Raw genomic sequence first — 20762 nt, forward strand, 5'->3', positions numbered from 1 at the left:
TTTCTTATTTAATGCTTTTACCGAAAGAGTTACATGTGCGCATGCGCGGTCCGCTCGCGACCGAACCAGGATGCTCGTGCTCGCAAAGCGCTCGTGCGCGCGCCGCTGATGCTGCGAATTTGACGGGTCGGCCGCCGGGACAGCGAGCGGAGGGAGACTGGAACTTAGGAAATAATGAACAACAAATTTGACGCGTGAGTAGACAGTAACCACTGAAACTCGCTGCCCTCCTTAATTAGTTGTTCCTGTTGTCAATGCAAATCCTGCGGGTAAAGTCCACCCCGTAGCTGTTTGTAGCAGAGAGAAGGAGTGAGAGGTGTGTCTGCTACACGCGTACAGGTCTACAGCTCAGTGGGATGCATGACAGCGACATAAACTTACATTGTCTAGTCTTTCTATACAAAACGAATGTTACCTGGTAGCACGACATAAACATGTGCATTATTAGTCTGCATAGTCAGGCGGCCTCGTAGGCCGCAAATGAATCCCCGGGTTCATCGTGAGCACCCCGCCGGGACAGGTACACTGGAAGCCGCCGTACTCTCGCTGACTCTCCGCTCTCCACTCAAAGAACAATTGCTCACATTTTCATCCTGCAAGAGTGTTTATGATAAGTGTAGTTCTATTAACTTCTCCCGTGTAGACATGACTAAGACAAATCAACAGGTTTAAAAGTAAAGTTTTTCTTGCATGAGACTTGTGTTCAGTCTAAATAAATTGTGCAGTAGAGCAGTGGTTCTCAAAGCGGGGTCAGTGAAGCATAGCCAGGTTTTGCCATTTTTTCTAGTTTGTTACGATTGTGGAAATCACAACTCAGTATTATCAAAGCTATTCTATTTATTATGAAGTTCTTAGAATTATTAGCCTGTTTGACTGGTCATTTGATTTGAATGGGTTTAATCCAAACAATAACCCACAAACAAATAGGCCAATAAATATTGTCAGCTTAAATTTAAGGCATAATGTAGGTTCATTTGCTTGTTTTCTTGCTGAATACTAATAGAAATTGTACCAAAAGTTGTCACGTCATGACCGTGTGGGTTGGCTATAAAAGGTCCCCGCTACATCACTCCTGATGCTATAGACATTCTTTTCAACTTGAGTGTCCCAGGACAGTACCTTTTATAGGCTACCGACGTGAGATCACAGTCACAAGGTGACAGCTTTGCTATTGGGACGGAAGTAGGAAAATTCCATTCATTTTGAAGGAAACTGTCCTGGCAGTCTGGAATAAAAAGAAGCAGAACTTGTTTGTTGCCTGCTTCCCTATAGTATGAATATGTACATGCACACATGTAAACTTCTATTGTTCCAATATTGTTCTAAACTTCCATTACCATGTCATCCATTAACAACCAAAGAACTTTCAACGTGGTTGTTGATCTGCATAAATCAGGTAAGAGTTATAGAAAATACATACAGAGATTAAAAAAAAAAAAAAAAGACAAGAATTGGACCTATGAGAGCAATGAGGATGATGGTGAGAAAATGCACGCTAGAGTTTTAGAATTGGTTAATTGAGTCTTTTGGCTGTCAAGTAAAATCAACTATTAAACACCAATTTCATGACAGCATGCTGTTTGGAAGAGTTGCAAGAAGGACCCTCTTTCTAAAACCGTCTCATAGAATGCATCCTCTGACCTTCACCATTAAAACTACTACTGGCATAAAGGAAAGCTTTTTGGTCTTATAAACCATCAGCATGTTTGGTGACCGAAGGATCTGCATACAAGATGATCACTAAAAAATATGGTGGTGTTTTTTTTTTTTTTTTTTTTGTTTGTTTTTTTTTGTTTGTTTTTTTTTGATGCATTGGGTCTGTTTTGTGGCTTCTGGTTCAGGGGCTCTTGTGAAGATTGGTGGCATCACGAATTCAGGATATTTCTGCCTTTTTGATGCTTTTAGAAGATCGTTGAGGCTGCTGCCATTATTTACACTGATTTCTTTTTTTCTCTCTCTGGTAATTGCAGTCTGAAAGATGACGACAGTGGAGATCACGACCAGGATAACGGCTCACCGAAAGATGGTGAGAAGGAAAGGAATGAGGATGAGGAAAAGGACCAAAACACTACCAGGAGGAAGGTGTGTGTGCGCGTTTGTGTGTTTGTTCATAAATCTGTCCTGTGCTCATCCCAGGACACGTATTCACAAAGATCACAAGTTCATACCGAATCTTTTCAGCACACTTGGTTTTACTGTTTGGTTTTATGTTTTGCTGTCATGCGCAGTGTGATAATGTGTGGCCTGTGACAGAACTAACTAGTAAGATCGATATACTATACACGCATTTATAGAAAGTACCATGGCAAAATAATTTTTCTCCTCTGTGTATGTGTTGTAGGCTGTGGTTCCTGGGGCAGGCGAACATCCTCTTCAATATAACTACACATTCTGGTATTCTCGGCGAACCCCAGGCAGACCAGCCAGTACACAGAGCTATGAACAGAACATCAAACAGATCGGCAGCTTTGCTTCGGTCAGCCGCGCTCATAACTGCATTTTCTTAATTCTTCACAGTGCAGGTCGTTGTATCATTTCATCACATCTAATATACAGTCTGTGCCACAGGTGGAGCAGTTCTGGCGGTTTTACAGTCACATGATCAGACCAGGTGATCTGACTGGCCACAGCGACTTCCACCTGTTTAAGGAGGGAATCAAGCCCATGTGGGAGGTGCATATGATAGAAAATTGCTGGAATAATCCTTTAATTTAGAGCATAGGAAACAGAAAAATCTGATATAATGTTCAAGGAAAGGATGACCAGTATTTCTTGCATAACCCATAGTGTAATTTGTTTTGATCAGATATACATTATTTTGATTGATCTGTTGTTGTTGCTGTTTGATTGTTTGTTTGTTTTTTTTATACTTCAATTTTATTTCACTTATGTCTCTCTCTCTGTTTTGTCTTCTCTGTGTCACTAGGATGATGCTAATAAGAGTGGAGGGAAGTGGATAATTCGGTTGCGGAAGGGTCTGGCCTCACGCTGCTGGGAGAATCTGATCCTGGCCATGTTGGGTGAGCAGTTCATGGTTGGTGAGGAGATCTGTGGCGCTGTTGTCTCTGTCCGCTTCCAGGTACTAAAACACCGAGCCTGAATACCCAATTACATCATGGGCTTTTGCTTCTTTGTACTAATCTAGAGGTCTGTAGCTTCACTCTTCCAGTCTACACATTTTGTAAATGTGATAAATCTGGAATGCATATGGAGGTCTGTTGACGTGTTGCCTGCATTAGATAATTTAATGCAATTGTTTACGATTTTTTAGGTTATTTCTCTTTAATCACCAACTTTTTTTTTTTTTTTTTTCCAATAAACTTTGAAGGTGGCATCATAATTCTAGCCCTCTCCATCTTCAAAGCAGAGCAAGCAACACATTGTAAAATATTTTGGTGTGTAGGATTTTATTAAATTGTTGTGTAATTATTTTCTTAGTGGTTTGTATGGTTGGCTGTGTGACTCCAGACGCATAGAATACTGCAGAATTTAATGTTTTTGCTTCACTTACACTCATGACAAATTAAGTATGAAGCAAAAATTAGTTGAAATAAGTAATTTGGGTCAGGATGCATTGCTGTAGGTTGATGCTCTTAAGAGTAGATAGTTTAATTGAGGTAGTGGTGTGTCTGTGTGTCTGTGTGTGTCTAGGAGGATATCATATCTATCTGGAACAAAACAGCAAGTGATCAGGCCACTACTGCTCGCATTAGGGACACGCTTCGCAGAGTCCTCAACCTGCCACCAAACACCATCATGGAGTACAAAACACACACTGACAGCATCAAGTGAGTGGCTGCACACAAATGCACACAGGCTTGCATTATTAACTTTATCCCAAGCACCACCAGGGTGTACAAAACACACACATAAACACATCTTTGAGCTTGATCCAAACCAAAAACATGGCGCACAAAAGACACACTGACATTACATTTTAATAGGAAGATTTTATTTTAAATTCGTGTATATTTTTTTTGTATGTTTTCAGGGCTTGGGAGGATTTCCATGGACTGGTGAACGCTAGTGGTGGTCGCTAGGTCTTTCTCATGGGTGAACAATGTCAGGGGTAGGGCCAGTATAGCACCTTAAAAAAAATCCATCCATCTCCATATAACACTCCAAAACTTCATCATGCCAAAAGCAAAACTCCACCATACTTGAACTTATCAGTCTAAAGCTTAACCACTATAATGTAACACCCCACTAAATTTGATATTGACAATGTGCTATTTTTCAATCTCTAATTTAATACAGTGTTATTTCATTTCTAGGTTTAGTTACCTTCAGTGTGGATGAAGAGGACTTTCCTAGGGCATACAACTCACTTATTTATGAATTAACATTTTTTTTAAATAGAAAACAAAAAGGGATATTGACTGCTGGAATGCCCATTTTCCTGGTCAAAATATCATAACATATTCAGCTAAAATGCCCCTGAGAATGAAGGAGGAGTTAAAAGACCAGTAACAAATGTTTTTGAATAGTTATTAAGAAAAACTTAAGCCGGTTCAGAAACAAGCCTCAGAAATTGTCGCTACTGTGGTTCTGATGAAGGCTGATTAACAAAACCAATCAAATGAAATTTGGTGCATCGTTGTACAGAAAGTTACATTGACCTCATCTGGCAAGTTATTCAGCTTCACATAACCCACCCTTCTTAGAAAGCAAGTACTTTTATTTGATATTGTCATAAACAGGGTTACATTTTACTATAGTGCAGTATTTTAATTTCAGTGTTAAAAAGTTTTGTTTTTGAAATTGTAAGAAGCAAAAAATATATTTTCAAAGTTTTTGAAGAGATATATGATGGAATCGGTTCTTAATTTTTGTTTTAAGCTGAGTGTGTTGAAGCTTAAAAGCCTAAAAGATATCGCACTGTGCCTGCTTCCCAGAAGCACTCAGCATTCTGTGATTTTGCCTTGGAAAGAAATTTTCGTGATTGCGCTGTCAGCTGAAAAATCCTGATTCTCCTTTACCACCAACTAGAATTGAAGAATAATAACTGATGTGGATTTGGAGATTGGGGTTAGTCATGGTTTGTCTACATCTCTTACATACTGCCTGGATTTATAAACTTGTGTGTTTGAAGTAATGTTTGGATTACAGATGACTGATAGCAATAAACATCAAATATGCAGCTGCTGCTAACACTGGCTTGTGGAGTGATGTACTTTTGACAGGGTTTCAGATGAAGGAAATACTGAGGCCTGTAAGCAGTCTGATTTTGAGATCAGATTTGATCTATCTGCATGTAATCTACTTGAACACATTTAAATGAAAAAAGTGCCTTGAGGTTGTCTCAGTTGTAGACTACTTCAGTTTGATTATTGTAACAAAAAAAAACCCAAATCATAGATTATTAATTGTTTAAAAATCAGAAAAGATTTAAAATCAGTTAGACCACGTAGCGCTGCTGCTTTGTTTCATTCGGCCTGCACAAACATCCAAAAAATAATATTGAAATGGCCAGTACCTACGAAATATCCCACTTGCATTCAACATGCACCACTCTAGAGCCTGCATGGGCTCGTGTCTGGCTGGCTGAAACGCTGGTTAAAATTGATGCCTGTCTGCTGCATTTGATGCTTCTATAAACACATCAAGTGTTGGCCTTTAGTGTGAGTGGTTAACTACAAATACTGAAATGTATCATCTCAGTTCAGAGACATACAATATGGTTGAAATAGTTGATAGAGTGTGAGGATAAGAGAAATATTAAAAAATATATATATAATCAGTGTAATAAATGTTATACATAATGCAGATATCATGAATAGTTTCTGGTAGTCAGTATTTAATAGAATCATCCTATTCTACTGTCAGGGCCTAGATTATTGGTGTTGCTCAATAGAGCAGATAATTGTATATTAAAAAATTTATAGCCTTAGATTATGGCCCTTCAAAGGTTCACAAAAATACTGATGTGGCCCAGGCAGAATGTGAGTTTGACACCCCTGAATTAGACACTGCCTCCAGAACAACTAGCTGTTTGGATGGCTTGCAAGAAAGAGGCCCTTCCTGAGAGTGACCTTGAACACCTGAAGAGCAAGCACTACAACTGGAATCGTGAATTGTGGTCACATTTTTGCAGTTTGTTGAAATTATAAAATGTGGTGGATCATTCAGGATTTGGGTCTTTTTTGTCGCTTGTGATTCAGGGGCCTTTGTGAGGACTGATGGCATGAATTTCCCCAAGTTTCAGGATATTTTAGCTGAAAAGGCTTGGCCATAGATAGATATGTCAACATGATAATGACCCCAAGCATGCAAAACAACACACAAATGGTTTCAGGAACACAAAAGCACTGGTGTGTGGTGGTCATCTCAGTTTCTGGAAAGACTGTAAAAAGGACTACAAAGGCCAAAACAGTTTCCCCTGTATGCACATTCATAACATCAAATTTAAGCTGACAGTCTAGACCTCAAATTTAGTTTCATTTCAAATCCAAAATGCTGCAGTACACAATGAATCCCAAGCAACAAAAATTCAGTGAAGAGCTACAATGTATTTTTAATGAACAATTACTTAAATGAGTATAGACATAAGTATTGTTGAATTTTGTGTTTGGACAGCAAATAAATATCATCAGTAAGGTGTGGCAAACACTGCAACAAAATTGGAGATTATAGTTTAAATAATGATAGTTTTAGTTGAAATAGCATTTTACTGTGATATAACTCCAGTCATGTATTTTACTCATATCAGGGTTATTCGTATCAAATTCCAGTAGTTCAAAGTTTATATAAAGTCTTTACAGTGGCTGTTTGGAAATTCAAGACATTTTTCAGATGTTTACAGTCCAACGATGCCGGTTTTCAAATGTTCTTTTGCTGGTTCAGCTCATTTCAAAAAACATATGATTCTGGGAAAATAGAATATAATATTTAGTGTTCTCACACTATACTGAAATTTGTTTAGGTATATTTGATTCAGATTTGAATTTAAGAAACTTACCAGGAGAAATGTACCTGCTAGAAGTAACACTTTGGTATTCACATTTATGTTCTGAGAGACTGAGGGAAGAACAGAATCAGTAGGTGACATTAGTCAGAGGTCTATCAACCCAATGTGTTTGTGATTTAAAAAAAATCTCAGGGAGCCAAATCAATAGTCACCAGAAACCCAATCATTCAAATTTTGTTCATTTTGGCATATACAACACTTTAAATAAATTGGACATTCTGATTCTCACCATCCAACCCAAAATGTTCATGGTCCATGTTGCAGCTTTCATTGTAGCCTGGCCACTTTTTCCATACCGTTCCAATGCGGTCACCAATCATGGAGACAACCTAAGGTTTCCATGAAAAGTCAGAAGCAAAATCTTTAGTATTATAGCATTGGTAGTAACTGTACCAAGACAGAACCATGGTACATAAAGGCTATCTCAGGCAATCCATCTAATGTGCCTGTAGATCACAGAGGAAAGCTGGATGCTTTTGGAAAAGAGAATTAAAGGTTCATCTACTTGGAACCTTTTGTAAAGTAAAGAACTCAGTTGTAGGGTTCTACATTAAACTCCCCTTCAGGGACAATTAAATCACCTTTAAAGTTCTAGATTTTTTTTTCCTAAGAGTGTATCCATTTGCCTGTGTACATTCTTTAGTTCCTGAAGATTTGCTGTCCTGCAGCATTTAGTTCCCTCCCAACTTATCCAGCAAAGGTCAGGTGTGTTCAGTTCCACTGGAAGAGTTGTAGATCGACAGGAGCATATTTATGGAAAGGGGTATTAATTCTGACCTAAAACTCCAGGTTGAACAGGCTGATGGTGTTAGTAATTTGTAAATTGTCACGAGAGTATGGCCTTATTCACCAAAGTTGTGCATGGTCAGATCTGATCAAAAAATGAGTTTATGCAAATTACACTAACAGTTTCCTTATTTCTTATTTCATTTTTGCCAAATCTGGTCAAAATCATGTCAGAGTGCATTTTTTATTCAACATACAACTTACATAACATGCTTGATTTGCAGTTAATCAAAACTAATATCATCAATAAATACAGCTAATATACATAGTAATTTACTGTAATTTTCTACAGTCCCCTTCGAAAGTATTGGAAAGGCAAGGCCAATTCTTTTGTTTTTGCTATACGCTGAAGACATTTGGGTTTGAGATCAAAAGATGAACCACTCATCAGCAGTAAGAATCAGAAGGCCAGATTGGAATTCGCAATTACAGAGAACATTACAGAGATGAGCCACAAAAGTTCTGGAACCACCTCTACCAAAGTGATGGAAATGCCAAAGTGTGATGATCCAAAACATATGAGATCATCGGTCAAGCATGGTGGAGGTAGTGTCATAGATTGGGCTTGCATGGTTGCTTCTGGAACGGGCTTACTAATCTTTGATGATGTAAGTAATGATTGTAGCAGCAGAATGAATTCAGAAATCTGTCAAATTATGGTAGCAGCAGATTGAATTCAGAAGTCTGTCAATTTACAGAGAAATGCATCCAGTCTAATTGGGAGGAAGTTCATCATGCAGTAAGACAATGACCCAAAACACACTGCCAACACAACGAAGGACTTCACCGGGGGAAGAAGTGAAAGGCCGGACTAACACACATTAGCTGGACTAACACACATACAGAGGCCAGAGTTGAGCTTCTCTCCATTTGTCTGTATCTCTGCCAATTGGGGCCTGCCTTAGGGCTTCAGCTCAGTCCCACAGCCCTAACAGTCTCCTGATTTGCAGGTCTGTGGCTAGTGGTGGTAATGCAATTTACTGCCACTGACCATTGTTGTTCTTGCTACGTTTCAGACCACTTGATGCTTCCACTCGCTGGAAGCCCTGGAACATCGGCTGTGTCAGCTGAATGTGAGATGTTGAACATGATCCAAATACCACAGCCTAAACAACCTGCAAATTGACATATATGCTCAATGAAGATTCAAGGAGAGTAAGAAACTGAGGTCTTCCACACACCTAGAAAAAGACTCTGTCATCAGACATGGCTCAGTCTGGAACTGAAGCTACATACAGTGGCACATTTATGTCTGGGGCAGTATCTGGGAGAAATATCCAGTCTTGCAGTAAACCAACAGTTGAACCGTGGTGCTCAATTCCAGCTTCAGCAGTGTCCAGAAATGATCTGACTTCTACAGGCTTGCGCAAACTGCTGGCAGGATTCAAATAGGTCATGATAGCCACCCTCAAAATGTCAGCAGCCAGTATTAGATTGGATGCTGATGTGCAGCCCATAGCACCAAATGCACACTTCCATACAGAGTGGGTCACAAAGGTTTTCAGTCTGCCAGAGTTTAAGGAATATATTTAGAGTAAAAAAACATAAGGTTCTGCTATACCGCGCCTGGGCTCCATGGCATGCGCTTTAGCTAACATGGTGGATTTCAAGCAGGTTGGCCTGCCATTGACACTTGCATTGAGTCACTGGATGAAGCACTACATTGTTAGACTACATAGCAAGACCTGATGAGGTCTTGCTACACTGCATCCTATATAGCATGTAAAGGCAGTTTGTTAGGCATTTCGAAGCTTGCATTTGAACAGTCACTCCAACCTGCAAGCTATGTAAACCCCTCTGTGACAGAGCTGATAGAAACCTCAGGGCTAGGATGCAGGATGAGTCTCTGCCAGTCAGGTTTATATACAGCTGTGATCAACCCTGCAGCACGACACATGTAAGGCAATGTTCTGCTGGGAAACTTTGGGTCCCGGCATTCATGTGGATGTTGCTTTGACACGTACCACCTACCTAAACATTGTTGCAGACCAAGTACACACCCCTTCATGACAACGGTATGCCCTAATGGTAGTGGCCTTTTTCAGCAGGATAATGTGCCATGACACTGCAAAAATTGTTCAGGAATGGTTTGAGGAACACGACGAAGAGTTCAAGGTGTGATCTGGCCTTCAAATTCCCCAGATCTCAATCCGATCAAGCATCTCTGCAAGTCTGATCCATGAAGGCCCCACCTCGCAACTTACATGACTTAAAGGATCTGCTGCTAACGTTTTGGTGCCGGATACCACAGTGCACCTTCAGAGGTTTTGTGGAGTTCATGCCTCGATGGGTCAGAGCTGTTTTGGTGGCACAAAAAAATCTCCAGCCTCTTTCACGTCTGTCACATATGCTCAGTGTGAACCTGCTCTCATCCGTGAAGAGAACGGGACACCAGTGGTGGACCTGCCAATTCTGGTGTTCTCTGGCAAATGCCAATCGAGCTGCATGGTGCTGGGCTGTGAGCACAGGTCCCACTAGAGGACATCGGGCCCTCATGCCACCCTTTTAAAGTCTGTTTCTGACAGTTTGGTCAGAAACATGCACACCAGTAGCCTGCTGGAGGTCATTTTGTAGGGCTCTGGCAGTGCTCTGGAGCAGATACTGGTACTGCTGCTGGGTTGTTGCCCTTCTACAGCCCTGTCCAGCTCTCCTTGTGTAATGGCCCGTCTCCCAGTATCTCCTCCATGCTCTTGAAACTGTGCTGGGAGACACACCAAACTTGCTTGTGACAGCACTTATGGCTGTGCCTCCCTGGAGGAGCTGGATTACCTGTGCAACCTGATTGGGTTGCAGATACTGGCTCATGCTACAGGTAGTGACAAGGACCCTAACAAAACACAAAACTAGAGACAAATCAGTCAGGAAGGATAAGGAGAGTGCAATTGTCTGTGGCTACCACTTGCAAAACCATTCCTTTTTTGGGGGTTGTCTTGCCGTTGCCTCTCCAGTGCACCTGTTGTCACTTTCATTTGCACCAAAGCAGGTGAAACTGATTCACAATCACTTATGCTTCCTAACTGGACAGATTGATATCCCTGAAGTTTAACTGACTTGGTGTTATACTGTAATGATTAAGTGTTCCCTTATTTTTTTTGAGCTGTGTGTATATAAGCACACTTCTATAATTGGCTTTAAACTATAACCAGTTATGGAAGTGTATATAAAAAAAGCACACTCCCATAATTGGTAATTGGTTATAAAATATGTCCCCAAAATTTTACCCCGTTTAATTCTGATTTATCAATTGCACTCGAAACTTGTTTTGATTTGCTTGCTTGTTTACTTGTTTTCATGTGATACGTCTGTCTTTCATCATTCATCATTTCAGGTGCTTAAAACTTTAATTATTTCCAGCAATAAAAACAAAATCTTAAACAAAAAGAGCAAAAAGAGAGATAAGCCACATATGAATGTTTGATTTAACCTAGTATGAGGCACCTGACCTGGAACTCCTGGTCGGAGAGGCAACGGATTGGACAGCAGGAGCCTTGTATCCTCAGGAAGGGAGAGTCTGCAGAGTCACACACCTCAAAGTAGGGTGTGAACATACTCCACCTGGCAGATCGGAGAGCCATGTTATACACAGACATGTTAAAGTTTCTGTAGGTGACACCAAAATGTTGATCCAATGTGATACAATCAGTGGCCCTTAGGTAAGACTGATGAAAGTACAAGTAGTTTATTTTTAATTGTACTAACTGCATGAATTCATGTCAAACCAAGTGTTACATGGTTTGATGCACCTGTAGGACATCTACCTTTATTACAGTGTTAATTAAACAACACCAAGTCTGCACTGTAAATGTACAAGTGGCCTACACTGGACAAGTGGTTTTGGCTCTCATTTAAAAATAGAGTTATTATTCCTGGCACAGTGAACAGAAGGCTGTATGAGTAATTTAATTCCATAGAGTTAAATAGATCCTGGTGTGTGTAGTTGCATTTTCAGAGCCAGCCAAAAAGAGAATAGAAGGAAAGAGAGGGAGTGAGAGCTGAACGCTCACAAAGGTGACCTCAGTGTTACTGAGGTTAAGGTTAGGGTTGTATTAGGATTAGATGTTACATACAGGCAGTTACATACCTACAATACACTAAAAGTATGTGAACACTTGACAATAACACCCATATGAGGGTCTTCCCAAAACTGTTGCCACAAAGTTTTAAGCATATAATTCTCTAGAATGTCTCTGCATGTTGTACCATTAAGATTTCATTTCACTAAACCTTTCAACAGAAGAGTAGAGGTTATGGTTTTGGAGTGGGATGTTCAATACTGAGGTGTCCACATACTTTAGGCCATATAGTGTATATACATTACTTATTATTCTATATCCTAAAATGTTTGTGTGTGTACCTCTGGTGGACAGTGCCAATGAGCTCCCTCTGGGCCGTGTAGGCCTTCATCTCCATCAGGCAGCAGCCCAGGCAGCACATATCTGCTCTAAGTGGCCTTTCAAATAGGAAAATCTTCTGCCGATCCTGGTCAAAAGCCTGCAAGAAGCAGGCACGAGCAGGACCACAGCACTGCATACACACACATGAGCTCTCTGAAGGACAGAGAGAGCACACCATACAAAATGTATATAATATACTGTAATATATGAACAGTCAACACTAACTTATTAGGAACACCTGTACCCCTGCGCAGTCATGCATTTATCTAATCAGCCAATCATGTGGCAAAAGCACGATGTGTAAAATCATGCAGATACAGGTCAAGAGCAGCTCAGAATGCACAAATTGCCAAGCATTGAGGTGGATGGGATGGAATACCATGGAACACTGTGAAGGCTATCAACAAGTGGAGAAAATGGGGCACCACAGTAGCATTACCAAGAACAGGATGTCCCTCCAAACTTGACAAAAGGTCAAGACAAAAGACGCCAAGAGACCTACAGAAACAATAAAGGAGCTGCAGGAATATCTGGCAAATACTGGTCACTCCCTGCATGTAACGACAACCTCCTGTTCTTCACATGTCTGGGCTATGCGGTAGGGTTGCTAGACAGAAGCCCTTTCTTCCAGAACCATGCTTCTTGGCGTGTGTGTGTGTGTGTTGCAAGCTCTGCAATGCAGTCTCGCAATCTGTCTCCCTCTCGCTCATAGCTTATGGGCGACACTGAAAGCACAGACAGACACAAATAAATAGACTGCCTGTTATCAGACACAGGTGAGTATCATCACGCGTTACCTGCCAGTTCAACCTGGCTCCTCTCCGTTCACAGCTGACACTTGGCCCTGCCCCACCACCACAGTATGTTTGGCACAAAAACAACACAGCTCATCACCCAAAGAACACCATAACCATGGTGAAGCATCATGCAATGAGGCTGCTTCTTTTCAGCTGGAACTGGGGCTCTAGTCAAGATAGACGGAATCATGGATAGCTCAAAATACCAATCTATTTTGGCACAAATATTGTAGCTGAAGCTGAAGATAAATTTCACAATAAATTTATTTTTTTTCCCTAAAATGTGAAAAACTGTAATTTTACATGTGTACATTTTTACATCCTATATACAATCCCCTCAGAAAGTATTGGAACGGCAAGGCTAATTCTTTTCTTTTTGCTATATACTGAAGACATTTGGGTTTGAGTTCAGAAGATGAATATAAGATGATAGATCAGAATTTCAGCTTCTATTTCCAAATATTTACATCTAGATGTGTTAACCAATTTAGAACATGGCACCTTTTGCTTGGAACGACCCATTTTTCAAGTGATCAAAAATATTGGAACGTGTGACTGACAGGTGTTTCTTGTTGAAGAGGGGTGCCCTGTTAGATTGAATGTTTAAAGAATGAATAATTCTGAATGTCTACTCTTGCATCAAATCTAATGCAACAAGACAATGACCCAAAACACACTGCCAACACAAATAAGGAAAAAGTGGAAGGTTTTAGACTGACCAAGTCAATCACCAGACCGTGACCCAACTGAGCATGCATTTCACTGCCTAAAGAAGAGACTGAAAGGAATAACCCCCAAAACAAACAACAACAGAAAGCAGCTGTGGTACAAGCCTGGAAAAGCATCCCAAAAGAATAATGCAGTTTGGTAATGTCAGTGGGTCACTGGCTTGATGCAATTATTGCAAGCAAGGGATATTCATCTTTTGATCTCAAACCCAAATGTCTTCCAGTCCAGTATTTAAGAAACTGCTGATCTCCTGGGATGTTCACACAACAGTCTCTAGAGTTTACACAAAAAGGTGTGAAAAACAAAAAACTTCCTGTGTGTGGAGGGTTTGCAGGCTGAAACACCTTGTTGATGAGACAGATCAGAGGAGAATGACCAGACTGGTCTGAGCTGACAGGAAGTCTATAGTAACTCAGAATAAGCAGTCTACAACCGTGTTGAGCAGAAAAGCAGCTCAGAATGCACAACACATCATACTTTGAGGTAGATGGGCTATAACAGTAGAACACCACATTAGCTTCCACTCCTGTCGGCCAAGAACAAGAATCTGAGGCTATCATGGGCACCCAGACTGGACAGTTAAAGACTGGAAAAAGACCAGGTCATTTTTTTTTCTAATCTTCAACTGTCCAGTTTGGGTGAGTCTGTGCATTATGCATTGTACTGCCACATGATTGGCTGATTGGATAACTGCATAAATGAGCAGGTGTACGGTGTTCCTATTAAAATAAATGGTGAGTGTATATACAGACATAAATTTATATATATATATATATATATATATATATATATGAAAGGCAGAAGTTATTTTAAAGAATAGTTATTATAATTATTATAAGAATTATAGTTTTTTTTGTCTTAATTTATGAATTTGTGTTGGCTCAGTTTCTTTGTTTATTTTTTATATTCTTTAATTAATGCCAATAATATAAAATGACTGGTTTTCACAAGATTTTCTTGATGTATCCCTGACCAAGTGAACTAGCATGAGGATGTGTTTTTGATAGAGACTACAGAGCAGTTCTATAAGTTGCTCTGGATAAGGTAAATCTGGTAAATGCTCTAAATGTGATGAGCTAAATAAATGAGGCCCAATAGGGAGTGTTCTTTTTTTTTTTTTTTTTTTCTTTGCCAAAAAAAGCTTGCTGGCTTTAGTGACTGGAATCCTGCAGGATAAAATAAAAAGGCACACGCACACAAGATTGAGGAACGCAGAAAAGACTCGAACCAAGCCCTAAATGTTCAGTCATAGGAAACAGTTGGCATGCATTAATGATGTGCAGTATCTGCATTATACGTCAGAACCTGGCAGCCCTGCTCACAGAACTTTAAAAAAGACCAAGTTAATTAATATGATACTAATAGGAGATGCGCTATTTGGTTTTAGCCAGACCTAAACACTATCTTACTGAGAGCCAAAATAAAACCATATTTCTTTTTTCAAAGAAAATTAATTTTTAAGGAGCCCCTGTGAGCTGCATATCTCTGTGGGTCTTTCCAAAAATAATCATTTAATTAATTAAATGAATTTCAAAATTGAAATAAATTTGCTAAATATTATTTAGGGGTATATATTAAAAAAAAAAAAAAAAAAAAAAAACCTTCCTTTATAGACCACGGCCACATCTGGTTTATATCCAAATACAAAAACCGGTATGTATATTTTGAAGAATAAACAGGTAGATAATGGCATTGCACTATACCCATATATACATTTTGCTACACAAAAGCAATAAAATGTGATTCAGCTAATGGAATGTGAATATTCTGAATAGGGCAGTAAAATTACTTTGAGATAGTGAAGCAAACCTTTCCTACTTTATTAGGAATTCATTATATTCTACATCATTTGAAAAAAATAATTTTTGTCTTTCTTTTTCTTTTTAAAAAAATATTTAGTGCATTTCTTTATTGAGACACCAACCATTATACCTCTGCCTCAGAAAAACATATTTTTCCTGTTATTTCTGTATCCCAGGACAAGGGACACCAAGAGACTTCAGAACACTGCATAACTGCATACTACAAACTACAATTTATTTGTTATTAAATTTCCTTAATATAAAAAGTAAATATTTATATAATTTTTAACCTTCCACAGCCAGAAACAGTTGCCTGGTTTCTGCAGCAACACTGTAGGTCCTGCGGGAAATGCACTGGGGACCTAAAACACAAAGTGAGAGTTTGAGTAAGAATCTATATGTCTAGGGATATGAATGCATCCTTCAAATTGAACATTATTTTCCTTCTCCAGTTCTACTTCCCCAGTTCTACTTCTACTTTCCTTACCCAGTTCCACTTTAACTTTAAGTATAACTTTCTGACATGAAAGTCTTTAGGACAGAGGACTTTGCAGCTTCTTGGTAATATTACAAGTTGCTTTTTGTGTCTTATTAACTTTATGAGAGAGAAAAAAAGAGGCTGGTGAGATAACAACTATTTTTTAGCTGTTATACATTCATAGGAAAAAGAAATTACAACCTCCTTCAATTCTCTGTTTTTATTTATCAGGTGATAAATAACATTTGTGTGGTCCTCACCAACTTCTATAAACAAATAAATAGCCTCAGGTGACAACAAAAAAACCACAATGGATTTCAATATGTAGTCATTTTTTTCCAATTCAGAAACCAGGTGGGAAAAATAATTAGCAGCCAGGTCTTACTAATGAAATGCACAAGATTAGTTAATCATCAAGAAGTGTGACTACCTCTATAAAAGTAGAACCTTTGGCAGTTTGGTGTTCTGGAGCACTCAGTTGTGTGTCTACATCATGCCAAGAAGAAAGGACATCAGCCATGACCTCAGAGAAGCAACTGTTGATGCTCATCGCTCTGGTAAGGGTTGTAAGGCCATTTCCAAACAATTTAAAATTCACCATTCTAACGTAAGAAGGATTGTTTACAAACGGAGAGCCTTCAAGACAGTTGCCAATCTTCCCAGGAGTGGGCGTCCCAGCAAATTCAGTCCAGGGTCAGACCATTTAATGCTTAGAGATATAAAGAAAAGTCCAAGATCTACATCATGTGACCAAAAGTGACCTCTGTAAGCACATTAAATGTTTATGTTCATGACAGCACAATCAGAAAAAGACTGAACAAGTATGGCTTTTTCAGAAGGGTGGCTAGGAAAAAGCTTCTTCTTTGCAAAAGAATATTGCAGCCTGACTTGCAAAATTGCAACTGAACAAACCACAATAGTAATGGAACAATATCCTTTGGACTGATGAGACCAAGGTGGAGATGTTTGGCAAAACCCAAACACACCGTATCACCACAAACGCATCATACCAACTGTCACAGATGGTGGTGGAGGGGTGATGATTTGGGCTTGTTTTGTAGCCACAGGACCTGGGACACTTGTAGTCATTAAGACAATGATGAACTCCACTTTACCAGAATATTCTTGAGACAACTGTGAGGCCATCTGTCCAGCAGCTTAAGATGGGCCAAAATTGGGTCATGCGACAGAATGATCCCAAACCCAGTAGCAAATCGACAAATGAATGGCTAAAGAAGAAAAAATCAAGGTGTTCGAATGGCCGAGTCAAAGTTTAATCCCTGAGATGCTGTGGCAGGATCTTGAGAGACCTGTGCACAAACAAACAAATGGGCCAAAATTTGTCCAAAACGATGTGATAGACTGATCAACTCCTACAGAAAATGTTATTTCAAGTTATTGCTGCTAAAGGTGATTTTACATGTTACTGAATTATAGGGTGTACTTTTTGGAAAAATAACTACATATAGAAATCTGTTGTGTTGTTTTGTTGGACCACAACAATTGTTATTTAAGCCCTGATAAAGAGAAATATAGAATTGAAGGAGGGTGTATTTTCCCATGACTGTAAGTGATAACAGGAACTACCTTGTTTCACAAACATCCACAACAATAAATGTAACTATAAATGAATAAAAAGAACAACATTCATTCATTCATTCTGTGCAACCATGCAGACCATGTGACATGTCATTCTTGAATTAATAAAAGTTGTAAGCATTAGCAAATTGCTATGGTACAAAATGCTTTGGAATGTGTTTCCTGACCTCAATAATTATATTATAGCTGAATAGGAAATTCCCACAGCCATGCTCCAAAATCTAGTGGAAAGCATTCCCTAAGGAGTGGAGATTATTATAACAGCAAAGGAGGGACTAAATCTGGAATAGGATGTTCAATAAACATATATGGGTGTGATGGCCATATGTCCACAAACTTTTGACCATATAGTATAGTTTGGGAAAGAGAACCAAAAATCTTTAAATCATCTGCAGTACAAACTAAAGTAAAAACTGTGTGAGCACGATTAAAAAACAGATTTGTGCATATATCTAGTTGAGAGCAATTATGAACTAATGTTAGGTATCTTAGGTTTAGGAACTATCAGAGCCAGAAATCATAGACCATGCTCTTAGTGCTAGCACTAACAGATACAGATACTGATAGTAGCATTGTGTTACTAATTAGAATTACACCCCTTACAACGAGTAATTAATAATTGTTTTCATGTTTGGCCCACAGGTCTTACCCTGAAGCTCAGGTACAGCGGTTATGTGTATTTGGCTGACTGTTCTCAGAGCAGCCAGACCTGCCGGTAATGTCTCTGTAACCCACTGCTCTCCTTTATGCCTGTTTGTCTCCAAGCTTGCAGCCTGGAATGTAGGTGATAGATCTCCACTGACGGGACCTTGTGTTGGAGCTGGAGTGGTAGCGAGGTCCTGAGGGTCCGTGGAGGACCTCCACCTCTGGTGGAAAGCTCTAAAAAGCATCTCAATGTGTTTTTCTCTTTCTAGACCATAAGGTAAAGGCTGGGCTGTTATAGTGGACATGACCTGAGAGAGAGAGAGAGGTCACTGTAATAGTTTACTATTAGACTTTGATGGTCATGTTCCATTATGAATATTTTACTATAAGTAATTATTGTAAATGATTCAATGATTCACCCTGCATTTTAATGCCTAAATCAAGTATGAATCCAAAGTACACAACATTTTCTTTTACAGCCTTCTGATATATTTATTTTCCAGTTATCATGAGGTACATTCTAATGCTATAAAAATAAAAAAGTGACTACTTTTGTTTGAAAGATATCAAATGTTTGATGTTATTAAAGCACTATTATAGCATAGACACATACACTATATTCTGGTGTAACACACATGCCCTAGGGATACAATCTGTTATGTAACTGTGATAATTCATCTGAAACCACCAATATTTACAAATGAAAGTTTTAATCTCATAATTGAAACAAGCCATGTTTGTATGTAACAGCTAAAATTCCAATTCAGCTCTAGGTTAGATCAGATATATTAATACAGAAATAATGGCTCCTTTTTATTTGTTTGATTGTTTGTTTTTTGACTACTCCTGTATTGGATAAGTTACTATGTGACATCAAGAAACTGATCATTTATGTTAGTTTATTCATGTCACATCAGCACCAGAATCAACTAGAAACTCCACTTCCCAGAACACATTGCAGCCTACAAACATGGCTGCCACGAACTACAATACCCAACACAACACTTTCACATGATCACAGTCACCTGAGTTCTAACTAGGCACACCTGTTCCCAGTTATACCCGCACCGCACCTTCAAACAGACTTTGGATATTCAACCAGTTGTATCTTGCTATTCTGGTTTTTGATCTTGCCTTGTTGACTAGTTTTTGGATTTGTGTGCATTGTACTATGAAATGTGTGGAGTTGTGAAAAATTGAGTTTTAATGTCTTAAACCTAGGTGTACGTAAACCTTTGGAGTCACCTGTAAGCACCGCACAAATCTTTTCTAAAGTAATGGTGGAGGATGTAACATTAGAGGTTTTACTATTTTCCTTTTTTTAAATTACTATTATTATTATTATTATTATTATTATTATTAAACTGCTGTAACTGTAAATTGTTTATCCTTACATAGCAAGTTATTAGTTTGTCTTCTGAATAAAAACACTCAATAACACTGAATAAAAAGACTCATCTACTATGAAGTATCCACTTGTCCTCTTACTTTGGGGAAGTGTATTTATCTACTTATAATATTATATAATGGAGCCTGGAATTCATCTAATCAACTGAAGTGGTGGCCCACATTAAAAAAATATTATGAAGCCCCATTGCAATGTAGTATACTGTAAAGCTTCTACACTTGAAGCATTAATCTATAACCTCTACAGCTTTAGCCATATTTACAAGCAAGTATATCTGCTAAATATATGATAATGGAATGAATCTGGGGGTGTCTCAAAGCTTCCTGAATTTGCAGTTAATAAATAAGAATAAAAAAACAGTCTCTCATAATAACAAATGAGGTCATATAGCAGTCATATAATACATTAAACCACTACTGTCATATATATATATATATATATATATATATATATATATATATATATATATATATATATATATATATATATATATATATATATAACCTTTTTTCTTAAAGACAAAACAACTCAAAATCTCTGATTACAAAAAGTGAATAATTTCTGAGACAAATGTCTTTAGTAATCAACAGAATCAATAAAACAGTTAAAAGTGCCGATCCTTTCCTGTGGGTTTTACTGATAAATATAAATGTAAATTTCGGAAAGCTTATCTTTACCTTTTTTTTCTGTTGATTGTGAGGTTTCTAGGAAATCCTTAAAGATTGCAGGTTTTGTGTGTGAGAATGTGAGCATACACTTTAGTGACTCTCTGCTACTTCTCTACTTCTTACACCACCCTCCTGACCCCCTCCCAAATTCCAGGATGTGGCCTTTGTGGTACACCACTCAGCCATGTAATTCAGATCCTCCTCAAGACACACACACACACACACACACACACACAAAGAATTCCTCTGAGCACCACTATTGTGATACCACTGATTAATTATTAAAATTGTTACTAGTTATTCTGTAATTATTGATTATTAACACTATTATATTATCTCTGTCTATTGTTTACCCCCAAGTCACCACTGATGTGACCAATATCACAAAGGAATAACATTTTAAAGTTTGTTTTTATATTTCAAATAAATAAATACTCAAAAACTACAGTTCATTTTATTAAAACTATGCTAAATCCACACATAACACTT

The 20762-nt window shown here is 38.6% G+C and overlaps 2 protein-coding genes across 4 annotated transcripts; one reads left to right on the top strand and one right to left on the bottom strand.

Moving 5' to 3' along the window:
* Positions 1-36: 36 nt before the first annotated feature.
* On the top strand, positions 37-5151 carry eif4e2 (eukaryotic translation initiation factor 4E family member 2). 2 transcript variants are annotated; one of them, XM_026925354.3, is made up of 8 exons: positions 37-194; positions 1971-2082; positions 2342-2476; positions 2569-2673; positions 2927-3079; positions 3652-3788; positions 3992-4069; positions 4275-5151. In XM_026925354.3, the coding sequence occupies exons 1-7, from the start codon at positions 175-177 to the stop codon at positions 4038-4040; spliced, it is 711 nt and encodes a 236-aa protein (XP_026781155.1). In that variant the 5' UTR covers positions 37-174; the 3' UTR covers positions 4041-4069; positions 4275-5151. The 2 variants fall into 2 exon arrangements, with proteins under 2 accessions (XP_026781155.1, XP_026781154.1); XM_026925353.3 differs by having other exon boundaries at positions 3992-5151.
* A 970-nt stretch (positions 5152-6121) lies between these two features.
* Positions 6122-20534, bottom strand: LOC113533548 (phospholipid scramblase 3). 2 transcript variants are annotated; one of them, XM_026925752.3, is made up of 8 exons: positions 20283-20506; positions 18202-18505; positions 15766-15837; positions 12108-12300; positions 11197-11308; positions 7197-7296; positions 6959-7017; positions 6122-6866 (listed from the first exon to the last, which is right to left on the bottom strand). In XM_026925752.3, the coding sequence occupies exons 2-8, from the start codon at positions 18500-18502 to the stop codon at positions 6840-6842; spliced, it is 864 nt and encodes a 287-aa protein (XP_026781553.1). In that variant the 5' UTR covers positions 18503-18505; positions 20283-20506; the 3' UTR covers positions 6122-6839. The 2 variants fall into 2 exon arrangements, with proteins under 2 accessions (XP_026781553.1, XP_053083512.1); XM_053227537.1 differs by having other exon boundaries at positions 6122-7017; positions 20283-20534.
* Between the last annotated feature and the right edge of the window lie 228 nt (positions 20535-20762).

This window comes from Pangasianodon hypophthalmus, chromosome 21 (genome assembly GCF_027358585.1).
Source record: "Pangasianodon hypophthalmus isolate fPanHyp1 chromosome 21, fPanHyp1.pri, whole genome shotgun sequence".
Taxonomy (NCBI): domain Eukaryota; kingdom Metazoa; phylum Chordata; class Actinopteri; order Siluriformes; family Pangasiidae; genus Pangasianodon; species Pangasianodon hypophthalmus.